Below are 22,615 nucleotides of genomic sequence, written 5' to 3' on the forward strand. Positions count from 1 at the left end.
AGAGGTGATGGACAGGACCTGGCCTCCTCCTGCTCCTATCACTCCCTGTTAGCGCTTCTTCTCCTCCCATGCTTCCTGCTTATCACAACCGACGAGGGATACACAGGGCTCTGTCTGCACCAATGGATGGAAAGTGTTGCGCTGACCTGTTCATCCCGGAATAAGCACAGGTAGAGAACATCAGCATCACAGACGTGCGAAAGTCCTGCTAAACACTGTGCTTCTCAGCTTTGAAGGCTGGCAGGATTTCCATTAATTAATGAAGGACATGGGGCTGCACAAGCAAGAGGATGGCATGACAGAGCACATTCTGTTACGACACTCTGTCCTCATTTAGATGCTGTGAGAAGACCAGATGTTGTAAAGCTCCAGGGTTAAAGAAAAAAGAGTCAAGAGAGAGTCGAGAGAAAGAGGCCGACTACATGCACAGTATGCATGTCGGCTTCTTTGTAGAAGCAAACGTGTGCAAAATTACATGTGCTTGCTTGGCCGTAGATGTCTGTACTGTATAAGTGGGAGGGCATGATCCCATGAGAGCGCTACATCTGGGGCTACACAGGTGCCTCCCGAACCGCGATGCACTTATGCACACACGGAAGACCTGCATGCTGAAACATTGATGGAGACCTTGCACTGTGACGCAACACATCATCAGTGACACTTAAAGTGGGATGAATATTTCAATGAGCCGGTGGAGTGGGGGCATTAGGAGTTAAGCTGGAGGGCAACCGCGGGACTATTCTGGAAATGTCACAGCAAAACAGTATGCATGAAGAGGTCACGTTTCTCTCGTCAGCATCTCGACGCTTGTGGTTAAAGATCCGTTCATGGCAGTTTAAAGCCCTAAGATATTGGCCAACGAAACCACAAATTAAAATGCACCCATTGAGATAAAAGCGGCAGAGAGTATTGGTTTCTATATAAAGCCTATTTATTCCATTCAGTGGGGAACTCTTCATTGCATTAAAATAAAATTATATATATATATAATGTGATTTTTAACAAAAAATATATTCGAAAATGTTCATGAAAGAAACCAAATCGACATAAGTCCGATGTAATGAGGACAACGCCTGCTGGGCTGGCTAAGGAAAGATATGGGGGGTTCACTGCTGCTCCGATATCTTGCTCCCTGCGTGGAGTCGGAACTCGGGGGTGTGAAAGCGCTGAAACTCGCGGCTGTTTGGAGAGCTGGTGACAAACACTCCGGATTTGCCGCTCAAAACGCCGAGCAAAAACACTGACGGGACACTCGCTCAAACAGCTCAAATTCCTCAACAGCGTTCATCCTGGAAAGTAACACGGGGAGCCTCTGCTTGTTCGGCGGGGATCGGGAAGTGGCCAAACAATGGACACGGAGAGCGCCTTTTATCGCTGTACGTTCACGGAACGGGACTGATGTTTCGCAGAGACCGCTGCTGCACAGACGGGGCCGCGGAGCCACGAAGCGAGGACGGCAGAAGTCAAAGAGACGGCGCTCCACAAAGGAAGGAGGGCAAAGCAGGACGCGTGTGTGCGGGGAAGCGTTGCCCTAGATCTGAATAACATCTGAGGAACACTTCCATTCAGGCTGCTACCATTCTGTTTCTCACCTGGGGGGGAAAAAACAAAGGGAATGCGTTCAGCCGCACATCGCCATGCGTAAATGGAGACGCAACGGCGCGTATTCGCTGTACTTTTTTCATCACGCCTGCAATAAATCATGGTCGTCACTAACTCCTTTCCTGTCCCATGACCACACCGGTATAGATGCATTATAGACTTCCTCATACTTCATATCTGCCATGAGTGATGGCGATGCCTGCAGAATCTGACAGGACCGGTGTGCAGCGCGGCGCTCGTGATAAAAGCTTCGGCGCACCGGATCGCAACGGTTATGTGAAAACATGTGTCGTCCCACTATGCAGTGAGCGTGATTACGAATCGTGGGTGAGGCTAATGTTCACAAAAGTATGGAGTTCCCAGAGACTCCGGAGTGCGGTGTGCGTGGGGTCGCTTTCCGTTTTTCTCGCTCTGTTGGTCAAATGTGCAGATTGGAGAGCTGAAGCCAGCAGCAGCAGCAGCAGCAGCAGCAGCAATAGCGCTGACAACAGACTCTCGCATTCATCGTCTCCCCTTCACTTCGTTTCGGGCTGCGCGGCGGAGCTGTTGCAAACTTGCTGGAGTGTTGTTTCCCCTTTGTTCACCCTCTTCTGTGCCTTCTTCTGGGTCGGCGTCTACTTGATCCGCTGCGGAGTTCTAATCCAGACCGCCCTCTCCCTTCTAACCTTGTGCCACCTGGGCGAAGCGGCGGCGTGGTCTCTCCTGGACGGGACAGATGAGCAGCTGTTTTCATTCACGACAGCAGCCGTGGTCGTGCTCGTGTGCGTGGCCACCGGCGCACTGATGGTAGCGCGGCTGAACCAGGGCATATCTGTGTTCGTGTTCATCAATCTAGTCCGGACTATCTCCCTCGTCTCGCTGCACAAAGTGCGGGCCACTTGGAGACCGTACGTAGCGTACCTGGTCGGAGTGCTGGGCATTCTGCTGGCGAGGTATGCTGACAAGCTCCTTCCCAACCAAGGGAGACATAAGGAGGGCTGCACCCCCGTGACTGGAGCTAGGGAAGAGATCCCTGTGTTTAAAAGGCGCAGGAGGTCCAGTTCTGTGATAGCCTCAGACATGGCACACAGTCAGTCCAACAGTAAGTCACATCGCCGGACCTCTCTGCCATGCATCCAGAGGGACCAGGTAAGAAGTTTCTGTCCCATTCAACTTCTCAATTTCTGCCTTATTTTCTCCTTCCAATGACGAGTTCTGTGTTTGAGGGGAAAGGAAGAAAGGGGGGACATGGAAATGGAAATCTTAAAAAAGGACTGCTGGCCTTTTATGAACATGATTCGAATTGTAATTGTTATTGTTACTATTATTATGATTATTGTGCTGGTAATGCATATAATATTGAGAGAGAGTTTTGTTTTTTAATGGTGTATGTCACTACCATGTGTAGTGTAACAACAACAACAACAACAACAACAATACATAATAATAAGACCAGTGATGCATGATTATTATTTTTATGCTGGAAATACATATATTGATATTGATTGTGCTTTTAATGGTGTATGTCACTACCATGAGTACCATGTGTAGTGTAACAACATAACCACAACAGCAACAACAATAATAATAATAATAACAATAATAAGACGAATGATTCAACGAGTATTACTATTATTGTTGTTATTATTATTATTATTATGCTCATAATGAATTTCATATTAAGAGAGAGTTTTTTATGGTTTATGTCATGACCATGTGTAGTGTAACAACAACAACAATAAGAAGAATAAGACGAATTATACAATTATTATAATTCATGTTGAGTGTGATTTGATTTTTGCTCGGTTGTTATCGCTCTAATCTGCATAGATCATCTTTGGAATGATATCTATTTTGTGGATCCACCTGCAGCCACTGGCAGTCGAACATGGAATTATAAAAATGTATAATATTTACTTTTCTACTTTACTTTCTCAGTATCATTGTCAGTGCTTTGTTAGATTTTTTTTTCAGGAAAAAATGACATTATCTTCTATTTAAATGATCAATTAAGCCAAATTTTCCACATTTTTTTCTCTGAAAACACTGCACCCATCAGTGGTAGTTGACGGTTTATTCATGTAGATATACAGTAGTTTACATTTGATGTTTTGGTGCTGAAGGCTTCTTCTTTAGAAACTGCTTTCAAGTGCTGATGAGAAAGGGAAGCTGAGGACACACTGTCAATGATTCATTCTCATCCCTAATTTATGTCAAACATTCTCCCCAGATGATCTCTGAGCCACTGCCACAAAACCGACGAATGCACTATTATCTTTCTGTGCTGGACTTTAATTCCACTCTCTCCTCACCGCCTCTCTGGGGTTTGCAGTCTTTACACCCCAGGAATGTGGCAGCTCTGCTTTTAAACATCCTCTGATGCTGATACACATGCATACCTGTGTTAAAAAGGTTGAGTGTGGGCTGGGGCGGCTTCATTCAAGCGCACCCGTATCAGCTCCTCGGCCTTCCTCATGGAAAATCAATGAGCGTGCTGATCATGTGAATGAGAAACAGATTTCTGGCGTGATCAAAGCTCTCGTTGTGACCTGTGAGTGCGGTTCGGTTGGGAGATGAGAGGCTGCACTGTCGGCCTGGCCACTTGAAAGATGGCTTCAGCTCTCAGAGCTAGTTAGCGTTGTAGTGTGCTTGTTTGTTTTTCTTTGTGGGCGACACTCACAAACTCCTGCACATACACAAATGGAATATGAAAAGACTCTTAGATGTTTTACAGTTAACACTTTATTCTTTAGATGTACGTTTGATGTCTCAGCTGAAGCTCAGTCAAGTGCCAATCATGATTAATTTGATATGTCGGTTTGCTACAGTGATGGAGTGAGGGTGTGTTTTAGTTTTGGATTGAGTCATGAGCTGGAAACATGGCTGGCTGTACAGTTTACATTGGAATATTTAATGTATGGCTACAAACAAGCATGTGCACAGATGGCAGATTGTTTTACACTGAGGTGTATATCATATATATTTGTGGGTGTTGCATAAGATAATGGAGTTATACCTTCTAAACTATAAACTGTCATTCATTCAATAAAAAAAAGAAGAAAACTGGATATAGGTGAAAAAAATAACAAATCTTTTCCACTTCACAGAGTAATGTTTTCATTATTGTAAAACTGAACATTAGACAACCAAGCTGTAATAAATACAAAGACACGAGAACACAAAAGCACAAATACCATTACACTTGGATTTAGACTCCTTGTCTTTAAGGGATTCAAGATGGTGTTTCTCAGAGAACAATAAAAAACAGCCCTAAAATAAAGACATTAGTTGTTAACAGCTCCCATTGATGCAATAGCAATTAACACATTTCTTTTTTCTACTTCAGAATTTTTTTCCCCCAATAAAAGCTGAGTATGATGGAACCACCAGATAAACAAACGCAAAACATTAACAGCATCTCTGACTCTCCTCTGCTCTGTCACCTCAGCCAGGCTGGAGCCCTCTGCTGAGAGATGATCTCTATTACACGTTTCTGTTGTGGGCCGTGCTGACAGCAGTGCTCTGACTCTCTTGATAGTATGTGAAGGTTAAGAATATGATAGACGTTGTGTAAAAAAATCCGAGTGTTCTACCATGCGCTCACATCTCTGGTGGCGGTACTAAGCAGTTGAGCAGTCATGGCCTGCCTGTAATTGAGACACACATGGTGTACATATGCTGTCTTAACCGTGTCTTGTCTGTGTGGTCTGTAATGTGTAAACAAGCCCATGCTGACCCACACTAGTCATCACCTTGCTCACACGGGGCTTTGGCCTCCCTAAGGGGGGCAGGGGGTCAGATGCACGTTTGAATGCCACGATGCAACCACCACATGGTGATGGGAACAGAGCAGCATAATACGTCTAACTGACTCTGCCTGAAGGACAAAATAAAGGCTAAGTTCATGCCAGCATAGTGGCCAAAAGTACCAGTTGTCAGAGAGGCCGAATTTTTGTTTTGGTTTTGCTGTGTTGGAGTTATGATGTTTTTAAGAAGCTGTAAGAGCGCCGTGACAAGATCTGCACTTTGTTGATGTGACAATGTTTGCATTAGTGCTTTGCGTCTGAAGTGTGAGGAGTGGAAGGTTGGTGGAAGGGTTACAGATGATTCTTAAGTTTGTTTCTCTCAGGGAGCTTCTCCAACTGACCCTAGACTCTTATATAAAGGCCGTTCAGATTGATAGTCGCCGTGTAAAAACAGTTTATTCAGAAAATAAATAGAGCAAAGAGGAATCCCTTCTTCCTCACAAGCCTTAAAGCTGCCATGTTACCCTCCGCCAAAGCCATTCTCCGAGGCTATGCTTCACTCTGCACAAGTGTAGATTTAATAAACAGCCATTTTCCATCCTTTTGATTACAAATTGGCTGCCAGCATCTATCAGCTCACTAAGTAGGTGCATTTTGCAACACTGGGGTCGTCCTTCCCATCATGAGCGTAATAAAAGAAAGTCATTATCAACTGATCTGATAGTGGTTAGTGGGGGCCTCTCTGGAATAGTTCTTCTTCCTGGGTTAACACAAAATGACAGGCTGGTCTTTTGTATTTCAGCCGGGGAAATTGAACTGGAGGAAGAGGTGTAGATCACTTTTCACAGTGTGTAAGGATATTTGAGTCCAAGGCTCTCCTGCTGCAGACATCAGCACTGTCTTCCCTCAAACTTCCTCTCCTCTCATGCAGGCGAAAGCAGTCTGCCATATTGCCAGCACACATTGAATGTTGAGAGCTAAACCTACCTGAGCTGCAACGTTTGAGCAGAGCTGATTAGCTAGGAAGGGTAGCTGACAAGCAACATACGTCTGCTTTTGAGATGATTCTCTCTCAAAGGCGTTGGAAGCCCCTCCCTTTTCTGTCAGTAACTCCATCCCTCTCCACAGCACTCTTCTCTCTGTCCTCTCACTGACACCAACACAAATATTATCCCAACCAGAGGAGGAAATTCTTTCTTAACTTGGATGATAAAGATATTCGTGAAATCTATGCTAATGACTTCCTGTGCAATGGGATCCAAACACAATTACAGTAGCTGTTGTAAATGTTTCCTGTTCCTCTATTTTCGCTGCACCGTCCATAATTGAATTGTGTTTTGGATGGAGGAGGTTGTTGATAGCCTGTAGGGCAGACATTTACCACTGGGCCACTGCGCACTCTCATCCCAAACAGCTTGTTTGTATTCTAAACATATAGCCTCGTGGGATACGATGGGGTTTTTTTTTCTGACTGGACTGGCCTCTGGGTTAGAAACGGTCTCATTGAGAGCCTCCCCCTGCGTTTTGGAAAGGAAGCTGATATCAGCATGGGGTTGTATGTCTTGTGATTGGGCGATCTACTTCACACTTTAAATCCACATTCAGTCCCAGTGTATTAGCTGCACTGTGCGTGTTTGAGGAGGCAGAGGGTGGAGGAATTGGGGTAGGAATGAAAGTAGGTCATTCAAGGTTTTGTTTAGTAGCCAGGCAAAACAGCAGGCTGACTCTTACCCCCTGAATGGTGGAAGAGTGTTGTGTTTGACTGATGCAGCAACTTTAAGCGTGCCTTTGCTCCAGATTTTTCGACTGTAGCCCTGCTAACATGCAGGGTACCTAGCGTGAAGCCACATTACATGGGGGTTTTGGTCTGTGGTAACATAAATAAAAACATTTCCCCACATTTTTTTTGTCTCACCAAACAGACAAGCCCAAGACTGAGTGCGGTGGGTGCCAGCTCCCAAATGTTCTAAATTTTTTATTTTTTATTTTCATAGTTTTGGCAAACATTTCAATCTGTTATGATAACATTGTACTCATCGAGTTATTGTTAAAGTCTGTTAACAAGGCAACAACAAATCAACATAGTGTAACAGGGTAAGAAATCAGCAGTCAGATAATTAGAGAGGTTGTAAACAAACCAACAGTTTAGCCAGGTTATGTAAAACACTTTAGGGTTTTTACCAAAAGTAAGTGCACTTGAAATGCTGGTCATAATCTAAGTACGATATGTTAAAGGAACAGTATGTGGCTTTTTGTGTGATCTATTGGCAGTAATATGATATTAATAAGTATGTTCTCTTTAGATTATAATCACCTGAAAATAAAACACTCAATGCCAATCGTATTTCCAGCCATGCTATTTCATCGGCCGCTCTAGTTCTCCTACCGGCACACGGGAGAAGTTTCAGTTGGTTGCAATCTGCAACTTCACTGCTAGATGCTCTCAAAAACAAATACTGCATCTTTAAAGTTGATAAGTTTGATAAGTTTGGGTAATTATTTTACCCTTAGCCTCGCTTCCAAAAAAAATGTAACCAGGTTTGTTTAAAGAAATAACTTTCTTGCTGATAATTAGATGAGAAATTACACCTCATGTTTTATGGTATATAGTGGTCCATTAGCTTAGCGTTGCATAATGACTGGAAATGGAGAAATAGTTAGCCTGGCTCCTATTTTCTAAAATGTAGATCTGTTCCTTTATAACCTGTTTTATCATCTGATTGCCTTATTGCCTCATCTGAACTGCTTTTCAGTGATGTTGCTGTGTTCCTAGATCTCAGCCATTCACTGTGTGAGAACAATGTTGTTATTATCGGAAGCAATGAGGTGCAAAACTACGAAAATAAGCGGAATTATCCTTTAAACTCTAGATTACATGGCTCACCCATCTGTGTCCAATTCCTTCATTACCTTCATTCACAGCAACAAGATTAGCTCATATCCTGCTTCTTACCTTGTGTCTCTGATCACCTTAAAGCTAACCAAACCAGAGGTCCAGGACTAGGCAGAGTGCCCCCCTTCCCTCTTCTTCGCTACCCCTGGCACGACCACGATCTGGCTCCCTACTGATTACCATGGAAATTATGGATGGATGTCTGTGCGAGCATGTGTGTGCATGTAAGCGTGTGTGTGTTGCCAGCAGCTTGATGGCTGCCAGCTGCTGCAGGCTGAGAGGTTGAATCCGCTCGTAGAAACACGGAGGGCCTCAAACCACAGACACAACCCAACGCAGCTGGAACTGCTAGACAGACACGGGCCTCCAGTCTTGACACACAGCACACATATTAACACCTCTGGATCCTAATATCTGCCTCATATTTAAATAGAACAGCACAATCTGAAGTATAACAAATTATGGATTTGTGTACGTGTGTGCGTGTGTCTATGTTGAAAGTTTTCTGTTACCATAAGAGACTATTTCAGTGATGGAGGTGAACAGAATGTTCCTGGCACAAATGCGTGTATGCGTATAGTATGTGGATGTGTGTGTGCTTGTGCATGAGTGTGTTTGTGTGTGTGAGGCAAAGATAGAGAGAGAGGAGGGAGTGTGTCTGTGAAGACCTGGATTCATTTGCATATGCGCATATGTTAGGTGTATTCCTGAATGCAGCATGAGTTTTGGCAACGTTACGATACTTCTGTTGATCATTTGTTTTGAGAAATACATACATTTTTCTACATTTTCTTCATCTCTTTTTTGTTTATTATCTTTGCGGATGTTAGATGCTGTCACAACCAAAACAGCACAGATAGGAAATACATGAATAAACAAAGCTACAGGTTTGTGCAGACGTGTGGCGTTTGAAAGTCAATATTAAGTATGATATGCCAACTATGAATTCTGACTTCTGACTACTAGTAAACTACTAAACACTTTGCTAGCCATTACAATCACATTTTTATTTTCCTTTTCCAATATGACATTTAAAAATGTATAATAATATTTAATATTCAGTACTCTGATAGGAATGGTTGATAGGACATAGATGCAGGCAATAGGCAGGCAAATGCAGACCACTGACTGAAAAATAATGGAATTACAGAAACTACACATCTGGAGAACAAGCAACACAGGCAAGAACTGTAGGAAAGGCCTACAAAAGGTTGCATCTTTAGTGACCGAATATAGCAGAAATACTGCACATTCCAGCTTCAAATGCTGGTTGTGTTTGTTGTGCTGCACTGGAGGAGGCACTGTGGTCCGGTGGTCTGCCGCTGTTCAGCTTTACTAGTTTTTGGAACTACCAAACCCTTTTTTACTTAGCCTAACAAGGCTACATGTATGTGTGGATGTGTGGTAACATATAAGTAGAAGTTTCCTTAAATATAATACAGTCTAAAATTTTAAAAAATATATAATTGACCAGAAATATTTGATTGAATAATAACTAAACTACAAATTGAACCAAGCATCTGTTGCTAACTTTTAGTACTTTCACAGTTTTGGATACTTGGTGACGACCATTGTTTTTTGTGTTTTGTTTTTTTTAGTGTGACTCATTTTGGTCAGCATCAAAAAAGACTGGAGTTTGATTCCTGGCTCTTTGCATAAATAAGCGCTTGTGTTTGCAATGTTGAAGCAATGTTTCTGCTCTTAAAAGGAGGGGCAGGTTAATGGGTGCCAGTACGTATCTGCTTGGACAGCACACCACTTTGGGGAACTGAAGTCAGCACGTTCAGCTTTCATCTCTATTTATCCTGCTGAAGGGCTTTTTCAATCACACGAGGAGCCCACCTTTAAGACAGTGATCCCTTACATGAGGGGACATTCCTGTGCTTTCCCCGGTGCTAAATGAAGTGGAATGTGCAGGTTGAGCAGACCCTGAAGGACAGGCCTGTGGGCCCATTCACCCAGCCCTCCCCTTCCCGGCCCTCCTCTCCCCGCACACCCTGACCTGAGCCAACACCACCATCCTGGGCTGTCACCAGGTGTGCAGCTGGCCTCTGCCGAATGAATAGACACTCTCACAACGCCCCGGGAAGTGTGTGCACGAGTGTGTATGTGTGCATGTTTGTGAGAGGGAGGTAGAAGCAGAGAGGGGGGGGGGGGGTAGTAGTCCTAGACGTAAATAGCTGTAGTCAGTAGAATGTGTGAAAAACAAAACAACTGTTAATTTCCCGTCTCAGAGTGTTCATGTGCACATCTGGGACGGAGACGTCTCAAAAATTGATCTCCTGGCCTTTGAATGGTGTTGAGGTTCAGAGAGGAGGTCCCTCAGGTCCAGTCTGGCCATTGTGTCTCCACTAGAAGCAGACCAGACCACAGTCATGCTGCTGCTGCTGCTGCTGCTGCTGCTGCTGCTGGGACATTTTGAACCCCTCTGACTGGGCCTGTCCACTAAATCCAAACATGGGCAGCTATTAATTGATTATACATTTCAGGAGCATGACAAGGAAGGCTGTTTTTACTGATGGATGATTGTATTTAGTAATCCGCTGCCTGGATGGTTACTTATGGCTACAACTGGAAAGGCTATTGCATATATTTTATTGGATTGATTGATGATGAACTCCCCATGCAGCACACAATCTTTACTCTAAACCTCTCTGTCACACCACATGACTGCTGCAAAATTACTTTCCAAATACTGATGGTTGAAGAAGTATCCTTTAGTAAAGAAGCATTTTAACAATATACAAATATAATTAAGACAATTTCCTGCATACAAAAGTAGCAGATGAACCCCTGTCAGAGTTATAAAGTATAATCAGTAATTATTATTAAACATTCAAGAAGCATTTTGTATCTTGTCTCTTTTTTTTAATCTGTCAGAATGCATTATATTTAAAAAAGGGTAAAGTAAAAGTAACTAAAGTAGCTCTGCATCGGTGGAGTAAAAAGTACAATATTTCCCTCTGTCAGCAGGCTGCATGTCTGTCTGGCTCGATGGCGTGGTGCGAGGAAATGTGTTATTGTAACCTCTGCCTGGTGAGCCCTCCCCGTCCGTCCTGCCTGCTGCCTCACTGGCTCGCCATGAGCCTGTCTGTCCCTGCAGCCAACAAGGCTTCTGCTGTTCCCTGCTCAATGCCATGTTTTACTCTCTAAATATGTTGAGAAAAAAGTCTGTCTGTACATCTCTCTGTCAGCCGGGTTATTTCACCCCTTGCAGTGGCGAGAGTCCTACGGTTTGGGTTAAGGGATGTTTTCGCACAGTCACTTTCAATTAGTCACACATTAAAAGTGGAATGTATAGCCGTAGCGCTGCGCTGAATTTGCATGATGGCATACAGTATCCATATGATTTATATTTTTATGGACACACCGTGTACGAACAAATACCCATGTTGGAATGTTGGTTATGATGCTCAGTCAAACAGCGTGGAGCTATTTCTGTACCACTTTGGTCACAATTCTGACTCCACTCTGCAAACAGAAACCGCTTATGGTCAGCTCAGGGAAATTCGTTTTTTTATTAATTAAAAATAGCAATAAATGGAGAACGGAGTCAAAAATTAAAAAGCAGACAGCTGTTCTTTTGAAGGTTTTCAGAACATTTTTGGTCTGTAATTCTAGCTAAAGACGTGTGTGCGTATTATCACTTTCATGAACATTGGACACTAGAAAAAGTTTAGAGAACTTTCTCCCTTCGATGTGCTAAACGCAAGGAATATTGAATTTTAATTATATGTCATCTCAAATTGATGTCCACTTGTTAGGGTACACAGTGAGGACAAAACATCCAGAGGGCTTGCAAGAGTTCAACTATACACTGTATTATTCAGCTAGTGAGTCTCTGCTGGGTTGTTACAGAATTGGTGAAACAAAGGCAGGAGTTTTTGTTTTTCCTCGGTCCGTGTTCCTAAAAACCTGCTCAGGCCCTCTGGTTTTTATCCATGAGGAGTACGATCAAGTTGTGACCCCCTCTAGTATGTCTGTTTTATACACTGTAACCACCTGCCAACACACACACACACACACACACACACACACACACACACACACACACACACACACACACACACACACACACACACACACACACACACACACACACAGGCTAGGCAAGGGCTCATTGATTTGTTGCTGCTATTCTCTGCATTGCCTGGAGACTAAACGATGTCAGAGCTGATGCGTTATTGTGTAGGTGACATCCGTTTATATTCGGCCACAATCGATGGCAGGGTTTGTGTGTGTTTGTGCGTGTGTGTGTGTGAGATAGTGTACTCCTGCTTCCAAATACTCCTTCCTGCCCAATATAGCCAGGCTCACCAGCTAATTGCTTTATGGAGCACAAGCCACGGAAGCTGGTTCAGGTCACGTCACGCCTGGAAAACAAGATGTGAGAAGAGGCATGACAACATGTGAGCCTCGTTGATTAGACGCATGCCATTGTTTCAGGAGACTTCAAATGGATCCCCATGCGAAGCCCGTTGTCCACCCAGATCGCACACACCCACATGCTCTGTGTGTTTCTGAAAAGTCTCTCTGTGTTGTGAGGAAAGAGAGCGCAGATAGGCGTATTGAGCCTTTATTTTAATGCTTATGTTCCTCAGGTTTCTCTCTCCATAATGTTTTCCATCAGCTGCTGTTCCATTCATACTCCTGCTGATCTCTGCATCGCCTCCTCTGGAACTGGACAGCTTAAATTAAATCTCTACACCTACTGTGGCAGACACATGTCTTTTTCTTCTTTTTTTCACTGATCTGTCTTCTCCATGGACAGTGGAAAGAGTTTAGTGTCAGGTTTTCAGGCCCGAGGCAGTTTAGCAGCCTCCGATTCTGGATCACAATGATGGCTCTGAGACTATTCCATTCAATCTTTTATAGAGCTACCGACATTGTCCGGCTGTAATTCTGCACCTCTCTTTTACTTCTCTCTTATTGGGCTGCTTTTTGAGCTAATGTGAGAATGCATATTTTTTTAATGTTTTTTTTTGTTGTTGTTTTTTTTCCCCTTGGTGAACAATCAATCCTTCACCTTGTGTCTCGCTGTCATGGTCAGACCCACTTCAGTGTTAAGATTTAAGAATTGTTAGAGGTTTGGCAGGTGATTCATCAAGGCTTTTGGAGAGCGCCTTTCCATTGTAAGGACGAGGAATGGCATGCGGTGGTTTTGGCAAGGCTCCACAAACTGGAGAGGCAGAAGGACTTTTGACGTCATCGGGAAACGTGACCCACTTCTCAAGAGGCGAGGAGCCTTGGGCTGGTTGAGCAGATGTTGCACAGATGAGCCTCTGCGCATACACACACACACACACACACACACACACACACACACACACACACACACACACACACACACCTACCATATGTGCACACATTCTCAGCCTTATTTTCCATTAAATACCCTACAGATAAAGAATCAACGGCACAGAAAGTTTAACCGGGTCTCATTCGGGTTTGTAGCTGATGTGGTCGTCAGCATGTGAGCTTGCAAAAGAGGTACAGCATGACAAAAGGGGGAGGGGAGTGTAAGTGGGTCATTTCGGTCGTAACAGGTGGGTTTTCTCTTAAAGGGTCTCAGAAGGAACCTGAAGCAGCTTAATGCCTTTTAGCTACTCTGCTCCTGTTATGTAAGGCGGATGAAGGGAAGACGAAGTGATGTTGGGCTCAAGAGAACTGCGGTGTTCCACTGGTTCCATCCAACCCGTCAGCCAGGGGCAATCTCCTCATCCTCTGCCAGCACTGTGCCTTTCTTTCTGGAATTGCAATTGGCTCTCTTTACCTTTCTGCTATTTGCACCTTTTATAGAAAATGTAGGTGCCTGTCGTTGTGTTTGTTCCAAGACATTGGGATCATGCAGCATCTGGCTGTCATGCGTTCCCACTGGAGCACTACAAAATGCAATCCAATTAGCTTTCTGGGCTTTCTCTAACACTGCTTTTGTTTTATTGTAATTTTAAAGCAGTTATATTCAATTTGACATCACATGCACAGTACATGATAGGTGTCTTTTTTATGAAACCACACTCTGCAGTTCCTCTGTAAAGCGTTTTAGAATCTTTCACCTGATTGTTTTGGTTTTGCAGCCCACTACTTTAGTTTGCAGTTAGTTAGGTTTCAGCTGGAAAGCCTTTACAAAATCCCTGCATGCTACCTGCCCAGCACCAAACAGCAGAATGACACAGTTACAGCACATAGTGGAGCATTTAGCAGCAAGACAACAAATTATTTCCCTCAGGAATTAGTAAAGACAAAATCAAAGCTAAAGGGAGAGTGAATATTGGAATGGCATTTGTCAGGTGGACGCAAACAGATCTTCAATAAATGTTGTCAGGTGCTCAGTGTGAAAAATACATCTCCATTTAAATGGTGGTGATATGTCACTGCGGTTACAGCTTGTCTCTGCTGCCCCACATGGCCAAAAACTCAAACTCAGGATATAGATTTAGAAAAGGTGTGGTGTTGTCATTCTTTATTCCTCTGCTTTCCTGACAAGTTCATTGGTTTTTCATGTCCCACCATGTGAATGTGAACTGTCCCCTGTGGGAGCTGAGAGTGTTTCAAATAATGTGATTTCACCTGCTTAACCTGATACATCACAATTTGTGGTGTAACTGATCCTCTACATAATATGTGTAATGAGGAAAAAACAATTCCCAAATTTCAGTTGACTAAATTAAATTATGGATAAAGTTTGTTCACGATGCTTGCAGCCATTCTTTGTTGGACACGTGTGTGCTGGACTGTCCTGTGATTTGTACATGAACATCACCGCTTTGACTTATTCTGTCATTTCAGGGCATTTTCCCTTGAATCTTTGGACCAGTTTTGATAGATATTTTTGGATTTCATCTGTATTGCCTATAAGTCTCTCTGTCCATAATGAGGTCATTTCTCCCTTGCAAAATTCAATCAAACCGTAGCTGGCAGTCACCACCCAAATCGGCTGAATATGTCAGATCTATGGAAAAGGGAATCATTGATGTCAATCATTCTCAATCACAAGCTTGGCTGTGTGCTATTTTATTTGTTGATATTGTTGAGTTTTTAATCCATCTCTGTTTAGGCAGCCGTGTCCTCTTCTTTTGTTAATTCCACCCCCCCAGGGATGAATCAGAGGCCGCATCATTTCAGACAGATGTTGGGTCGGGCCTATTTTCTGTGTTCAGAATTCAGACAAAATATTGTCTCCTCTAGTGAGAGGCTGCTCGCGCTGTCTATGATGAGCTCATTATTTCTGAAATGTCAATGGTAATGAAGATTGGTCACCTTCAAGAGCAACCCAATTTACTGTGACTGAGGTCTTTACGTTTCTCGTCACACCCGGCTCCTCGCGGTTGTATACTCGCTGGCTGAGTCACAGTGAGCTGAGAGCACACCCGACATGTCATGCATACATTTCAAAAATAAAGATTATTCATTTTTGCATGGGCCTACATTGTTGCTTGATGGCAGGAATGCGCTTGGACGTTGAAGGAAGTACAAACATTCATGAAACACACATTCATGAAACGCACACACACACACACACACACCTGCGTAAAAGGGGCTGGAGCCTGTGATGTTGCCACAGATGTAATAAACACTCATTCATTTCCATGTTGGCAGAATGTTAAGACTGATTCAGGGGCCGGCAGATGAAAAGGTCAGCGGACTTGTTTTGAGTGAGTGTAAGATTTCCATCATCACGCCGCACGCTCTACCAGGCCCAGTCCAAACTACACAAACAGTGTCTCTGAAGCCCTTGACAGCCTCGATTTTGCCATTAAGTCAATAATCTGCCCTCACTCTCTCCTTCTCCTCCTCCTCCTCTCTCCTCCCCTCACCACAGACCTGCTGTTAGTTTACGTACTTCCCTTTTTACTTACCCTTAACAACGCTTGTCCAAACAGCAGCATAACTTTCCCCCTTATATTTCCCGTTCTCCCACCGTGCCATTTTCCACAATTCTTCCACTTTTTCTCCCCTCCCCACTTCTCACCCAGCACCTTTCATTGTTTCCAGACAGTGGTGAAACATATTGAGGGAAATGTGTGGAACTTTAGCGTCTGTTTGCACGGACAAAGACACACACACACACACACACACACGCACGCACACACACAGGAGTAATTGTTCCAGGAAAGTGGCATCTGTGCAGCCCATTAGACAGGGATTCAGTGGACCTGTGCGGCCCTTTTACATATGGTGGTCAGCTGCTGGAAAGGAACTGGAACCAGGGGTCACATTTGAGAGAAAACATTAGGGGAGATGATGCATGTTGGACACACACACACACACACACACACACACACCATCTCTTCAAAGTCCTGTAGTGTCCTTCATCGCTTCCCTTGTAGAATCGCTCTGGCCCAGTCGTTCATATCCACGGGGGCCTGGCTGCAGGTTGGACCAGACAGCTGCCCTGCGCCCTTCAAACAAACTCTCACACATTTAGGGCCTCAAAAAGACTCATCTCCTTCTGGGTCACTCCTTGAACCATGAACACTGAAACGTTTGGCATTTGTTCATGAGTTAAGGGTGTGGGAGACAGGCCTCTCATCAGTAGCCACATAGTTGTTATTGCAAAACAAAAAAATCCCCCCCACTGTAATGGTTGCTGAAATGGCCTCTAGACTGCAGGTCTGACTATTTCTCCTGCCTTAAAAAAGGAGAAATAGTTAGTGAGGGAGTGTTTGTAAAGATTTTTGGGAAGCCAAGAACGAAGGAGTCCTTCTCTTTTGACCCTGCAGCTGTGATTCATTAGTATATTTGTGTTGCTAGGTCTGAGTTGACTGGACCGTGTATGGACCCTGGCCAGACCAGGCCAGGATACTTCCTACTGGGCCAACTGTTCTGCCCTCATTTCTTTGAACTCTCCTCACTGTTTTTATACCAGAGACATTCCTATTAGATGTGTAATGGATAAACATGGTTGTATGGAACTGTATTTATGGCTCATAATTGGTTTCCATTTTCCTCATCTATTGAACATGTAGTCCCAAATATGTTTTATGTATATTTGATTCTATATTTTAGTTATTTTACTGCACTGAAAACTGATGAATGTGAGGAAGGTTTGTGTCAGCTCTGTTTTCTTTAGGTGACTGACATGAACCTTCCTCACATTCACCAGTTTTCAGTGCAGTAAAATAACTAAAATGAAATAGAGAATCCATAAACCATATTTGGGACTACATGTTCAATAGATGAGGGATATGGTGTTTTGAAAACTTTTTGTGAGTAACTTCAGTGTAACTTCAGTGAGTTACGCATGGTGATACTAAAGCAGATGTTTCTGGTTCATCATGGTTATTTGTAATTATAACATGACCCATGTGAATTAATATTACGCTTTTAATGCAACATTTTATTTTATAGAAAAAAATCTGAACTTTATCACATTAAATAATCTGCAAGTATTGAGTGTCCAGAAAATGTAACACACTGATTGAAATATTATAGAAAAACAACATTTGGCATAACGTCACATGAATTCAGTTTATAGTAGTAGTTTGAGTACCTTTAAACATGTTCCAGCCATTCAAGTAAATTGCCCATTTAGCATAATATCCTACATTAATAAATGTAGTTGGAAGCAATATGATCATATGCAATGTAGTTATACTTTTCAGAACTTAGTCAGTAATAAATTACGTTCGCAAGGAGAACTCAGTCGCCCTGTTTCCAATCATTGTTTTGGAGAGAATCTCCCATGTTTTGTACAGTTAGTTATCGTCAGGTCATGTTATTAATAGATATGTTTTAAGAAAACGGTTCCTTCTGGGTGGTTTGCTCTTGGTCACGGTGATATTACGAGAGGTACAGCCCCCTGGGAGAACGGTGCTCACGTTGTTATATGTGTTGTGTCAGAGCACCTGGTCAGAGCCTCAGGCAGCGGATGTGACTGCGCATGTTGCATGAATACGAGACTCATTAAGTCCACTGGCCTGCCAGGTGGACTGCAGCTTTTTCCAGCGCGCACACACACACACACACACGCACACACACACGCGCGCACACACACACGCTTGCACCATGATGCACGGATGTATACATGTGTGCCTGCTAATAGCTGCGCAAATAAGACACGTTCACACACTTTGCGGGGACAGACGGGGGGGAGGGAGAGCTATTGGGCCCGTAATCAGATCAACTCAGATATGGTATCGTTGTAACCACATTAGTGATGCTGCAGAGTATAGTATATCAGGCCTTGGCCAGAGCTCAGTCACATTTGTGGCAGAGAAGTGACATGGAGCACTTGTCCCAAATGCAATAACTGAACTTGCGTCATGCACATTAAGAACAGTTGAAAATACAGATACGGTGGAGGGAGATATAGTGACGCTGGATGAAGCTCACACATGTCACTTCATGTACAGATAGAGAGAGATAGAGACTTCTGACTGGAGCTGCAGTTGTATCTTATTGATCAGTGCTAATCTGTTTCCCTCACTGCACGCTCTTTTACATGAAAACAAACAAACCATGAAGAGCGTCATCTCAAAGAGGGACATCAGTTTGCAGAATTCACAAGTGAGGAGCCGAGCATCCCACGCAACAATGGTCGTTTTACAAGGTTTCAACCGCAAAGTACATTTAAAAATCAGTGACGCAGCATATGAAAGAACAGAAAACTCTTCGCCCTTCATAACAAGTTTTCAACTCACTGATGTTCTCCAGCATTTCATGTCCGGACATTTTTTTTTGTAGCTGTTTATTAAGTAAATAAAGTATTTATATGGCATATGGTTTTATTTTTGTGCAGTGTGCAATCAGAAAACGTTCTTTTTCTCGACACCAGAGATACACAGTAGAAGTTTTGGTATGAAACCCCAGTTAATACGATCACGGCTGAAACTGCTGGAGTCTGTCTGGCTTTTTTGAGTTCTGGTGACTCTCGCCGCCTGTCTGGTCCCTCCTAATGGACTTTGTGGTGGGAATGCGTACGGCCCCAGTAATGGAGTCTGGATCACATGTTTGTCTCAGCATACTCTTCTCTGATAGGCCCGTGTTTCTTAATTACCAGAGTGACTGTTTATCCACACTGTTTGCTTGGATCCTTATCAGCCCTAACTGTGTTTTAACTCCCGGTGGAGAATGTGTGGGAGATGGCAAAAGGAAGTGTGCGTGCGTGCGCGCGTTGTGACGCACAATTGTGTACATGTCAGTGTGCATGTTTGATGTACTTTGTCGGACATGGGTCAGAGTGTGTGGAATGCAGAACGTGCAGATTCTGCCAGCGATAGCCTGATTGTGGTTGCGGCGATGAGGTTGTGTTTGCGCTCCTTTCGCAGTCAACGAGGGGACACCCGTGTCGAGGTTTTGGCCATGAGTCTTCAGGTTATTGCTTCATTCCTCAGCACCAACGCTAGCGAGCAAACGCTGAATTTGCACATTTTGCATTCCAAATCAGGAGCCCTTGTAAAAGTGTGACCAATTCACTGAGTCTGGATTGTAAAAATGTTCATACAGTTTATCATCAGTCTGCTTTTTATTTAAGGTGGAGCGGAGAGAATGAGTTGGTTCTTTGTGTGTGTGTGTGTATGTATACATGTGTGTGCGCACATGCTTTTAATTGTGTGTCTAGTATATGCATGCGTGTGTGTGTGCGTGTGCATATGCAAGCATGTGTGTGTGTGTAACCTGAGCTCTGGCCATCTCCCTGTGTGAGTAATGGTCCCTGTTTTATTGGCCCGCTCCTCAACAGACTCTATGAGTAATCACATAATGCCTGCTCTGACGTCAGAGCTGTTTCCATGGTAACACAGTGCTCCCCACTCTGGGGAGGTGCGTTCATTTTTTATTTATTTATTTTTTCTTTCCCCCACATCTCGTCCTATGCGCTCAAAGCTCCGGCTCCGGATGGAGACATTACTCCTCGAGCTAAAATCACCTCCCCCTAATCTATAGTTTCACAATGTGTGTGTGATCAGAGCCGCACACTTTCTACCTTCCACTTCTTTTTCCATTTCATCCCCATCTCTCTTTGTCTCACTCTGATCCGCTGCCTCTCTTACTTCACTGTCCCTATTTTCCTATTTTAGTCATCCTCTGTCTCTTCTTGCCTCCCAGCTCTGTCTTTCATGATTGGCCCCCATTTTGCTCTCCTTTCTTCTCCTCTCAAAACTCTGTAATGCCCGACAAACCACCTCTCCTATTTCCACGCCAGATGTATTCATTTTTCTCCCTGCCTTTCATGCACTGTTGAATTCCACTGAACGGCCGACCCCTCTCTTTTCTACAGGCTCTTCCTCTTCACAGTTTTGCCTTTTCCTTTCTCGTTCCTCGCTCTGGTGAGAGGACAGGCTCGGATGAAAAGGAAACATACTCCCTTGTGTATCCGTGGCCACATAAGATTAATACAGCTCCCGCCGTCCCCAGGACAGAGGACAAAACAGCAAGTTCAGGTTTAGTTTGATGAAAAAAAAGGTAGTGTCATGAAACACTATTACTTGTTTAATGTCATTGTCTATTATCTGCACTCTATTAATGCTTTTATGAAGAGTTTCACTCAGGCTAAACAGTAAGGGTTGACAAGTTGCCATTGGCAACCAATTATTAATTACTATGATTTCACTTTAAGTCAGATACATTTAGATGCACCACTTCAATAAGCAGTCTACATCCACGATTCAATGTTCAGCAAAACCTTTTTAAGTGTCGAGAGTTCCGTAGTCTTTTTCCAAAAAAACAAACAAACATCTAAATGTCAATAATCAGGCCAAACTCAATCTGCACCTAGCAGCGGCCGGTCTGCCCGGCTAGCCAAACAGTCACTCAGTGAAGCTGTTAATGGCTCTGTGTTATGTCTGTTGTCATTGAGAGAGGCCGGGGCATTAAACCGCCCATTTCCAACCCATTTCCTTCCACTATAGAAAATGGGGGTATCGCCGTTCAGGAAAAGGGTATTGCTGTCTCCCAACCCAGCGGTGATCTTCCTCCGCTGCCGCTCCGTCGCTCATCCAGTCAGGAGTGTGATTGGTGACTAGCAATGAAGACAGAGTGGTTGTCCGGATGATGTGTTTGGGTCGGCCCACTGTGATAGACTCAGACAGGGCTCGCCTCGCACAGGCGTCCGTCTTCATTTTCCAATCAATTAGACCCCAGTGGAAAACAGGCCGTCTGACACAGGTGCATGTGTGTGTGTGTGTGTGTGTGTGTGTGTGTGTGTGTGCAAAGCTTCTCCGTTGATGTGTGGCTGTGTGTGAGAGAGGGAAAACGAGGCAGACAGAGGAAACACGCGGGGTAGTTCATGAGTGTGTGTGTGTGTGATTCTGTGTGGTTTGCCAGAAAGGCAGCCTTACCAGATGACGGCCATAAAAAAGTGCCGCCTTACAGCTCAGCCCTGAGTCATGGCTGGGTTTCTGGCTGACTTGCCCTTGACTTGTTTCTGAGGCCCAGGAACAGACAGAGCCATACCCATTAGTGCGTTGTTACATGTGACTGGAGCGCACTATCGAACCATAACCCAATGAGCCACAGTCGAGGGCGTTATTGCCCGAGGTGAGGCCCATTCTGCCAACGTAGGTCCCCTGGTTTTTTGCACAGTTTAGCGTGGCACTGCCAGCTCAGCAGAGGGATCGAATCCAGCCAAGGACGAGGACAAGGTGAGCGTCAGAGCCAGGAAGGGTAGACTTACACACTGCGGCAATGTTCGGAAAGGGGGAGAATCGTTGTCAAAGAGAATTTTGGGAAAAAGTTATTTGCACTCGTATATTTTAAATATGTTTAATATGAAGCTACAGGAGACAGTTGGTTTAGCGTAAATATTGAAAAAAAAATGTATCCTGGCTCTATCTGCAGTAGCTCTGAAGCTCACTAATTAACAAGTTATATTGCATTTGTTTAATCCACACAGAAACCATATTTTTCCAGTTATGCTAAGCTAAACTAACGTCTCCTGGCTGTATATTCAACAGAATGATACAAGGGTGGTCCTAAGAAAGCCAAAAAAGGGTCTCCCAACGTACTGAACTATTCCTTTAAGTGGACCCGTCTCATCAGCAATGCTGTCGCGTCACAGCCCATGAGCGTTAATCTACCATTTGGTATCGCAGTGTATAAAAGGTTGGAATGAAATGTGACACATGCAAAATTCACAATCTCCGTTAGACCTGACAAGACTCATTTAGCCTTCGGCTTCCAACTTCTGACAGCTCATTATTGTTGCTGTGATTAATCCCGTAATGTTGTAATCACTGACGGTGAGTGTTTTGGATGCGGTCGCAGGTTGGGTGACGTCTGTCGGCAGTTTGTTCCTCCGTTCTCGTCTACATGCAGGGTTGTACAGTGTGACGGTGGCAGTGACGGCCAGATCTGAGAGCCCTCCGTTCTCCCCCCCTCCTCTTTATCCTTCTGGTTGTCTGCACAGATCCATTTGCTTCAGGCTGGAGCAGCTGTACTAATCAGGTTATATGGG

At 44.0% G+C, this 22,615-nt stretch overlaps 1 protein-coding gene across 2 annotated transcripts in view; it reads left to right on the forward strand.

Annotated features, from left to right (window-relative positions):
* The first annotated feature begins 1,090 nt into the window (after positions 1–1,090).
* The window catches only part of LOC311017922 (cGMP-inhibited 3',5'-cyclic phosphodiesterase 3A-like), a 66,938-nt gene continuing 45,413 nt past the window's right edge, over positions 1,091–22,615 (forward strand). For both annotated transcript variants that reach the window (XM_084016578.1, XM_084016579.1), the window contains exon 1: positions 1,091–2,730. In XM_084016578.1, coding sequence (XP_083872704.1) covers positions 1,792–2,730 — 939 coding nt within the window. In that variant the 5' untranslated portion in view covers positions 1,091–1,791. The remainder of the gene's footprint in view (positions 2,731–22,615) is intronic.

Source organism: Eutrigla gurnardus, assembly GCF_963514095.1.
Source record: "Eutrigla gurnardus genome assembly, chromosome: 9".
NCBI lineage: Eukaryota > Metazoa > Chordata > Actinopteri > Perciformes > Triglidae > Eutrigla > Eutrigla gurnardus.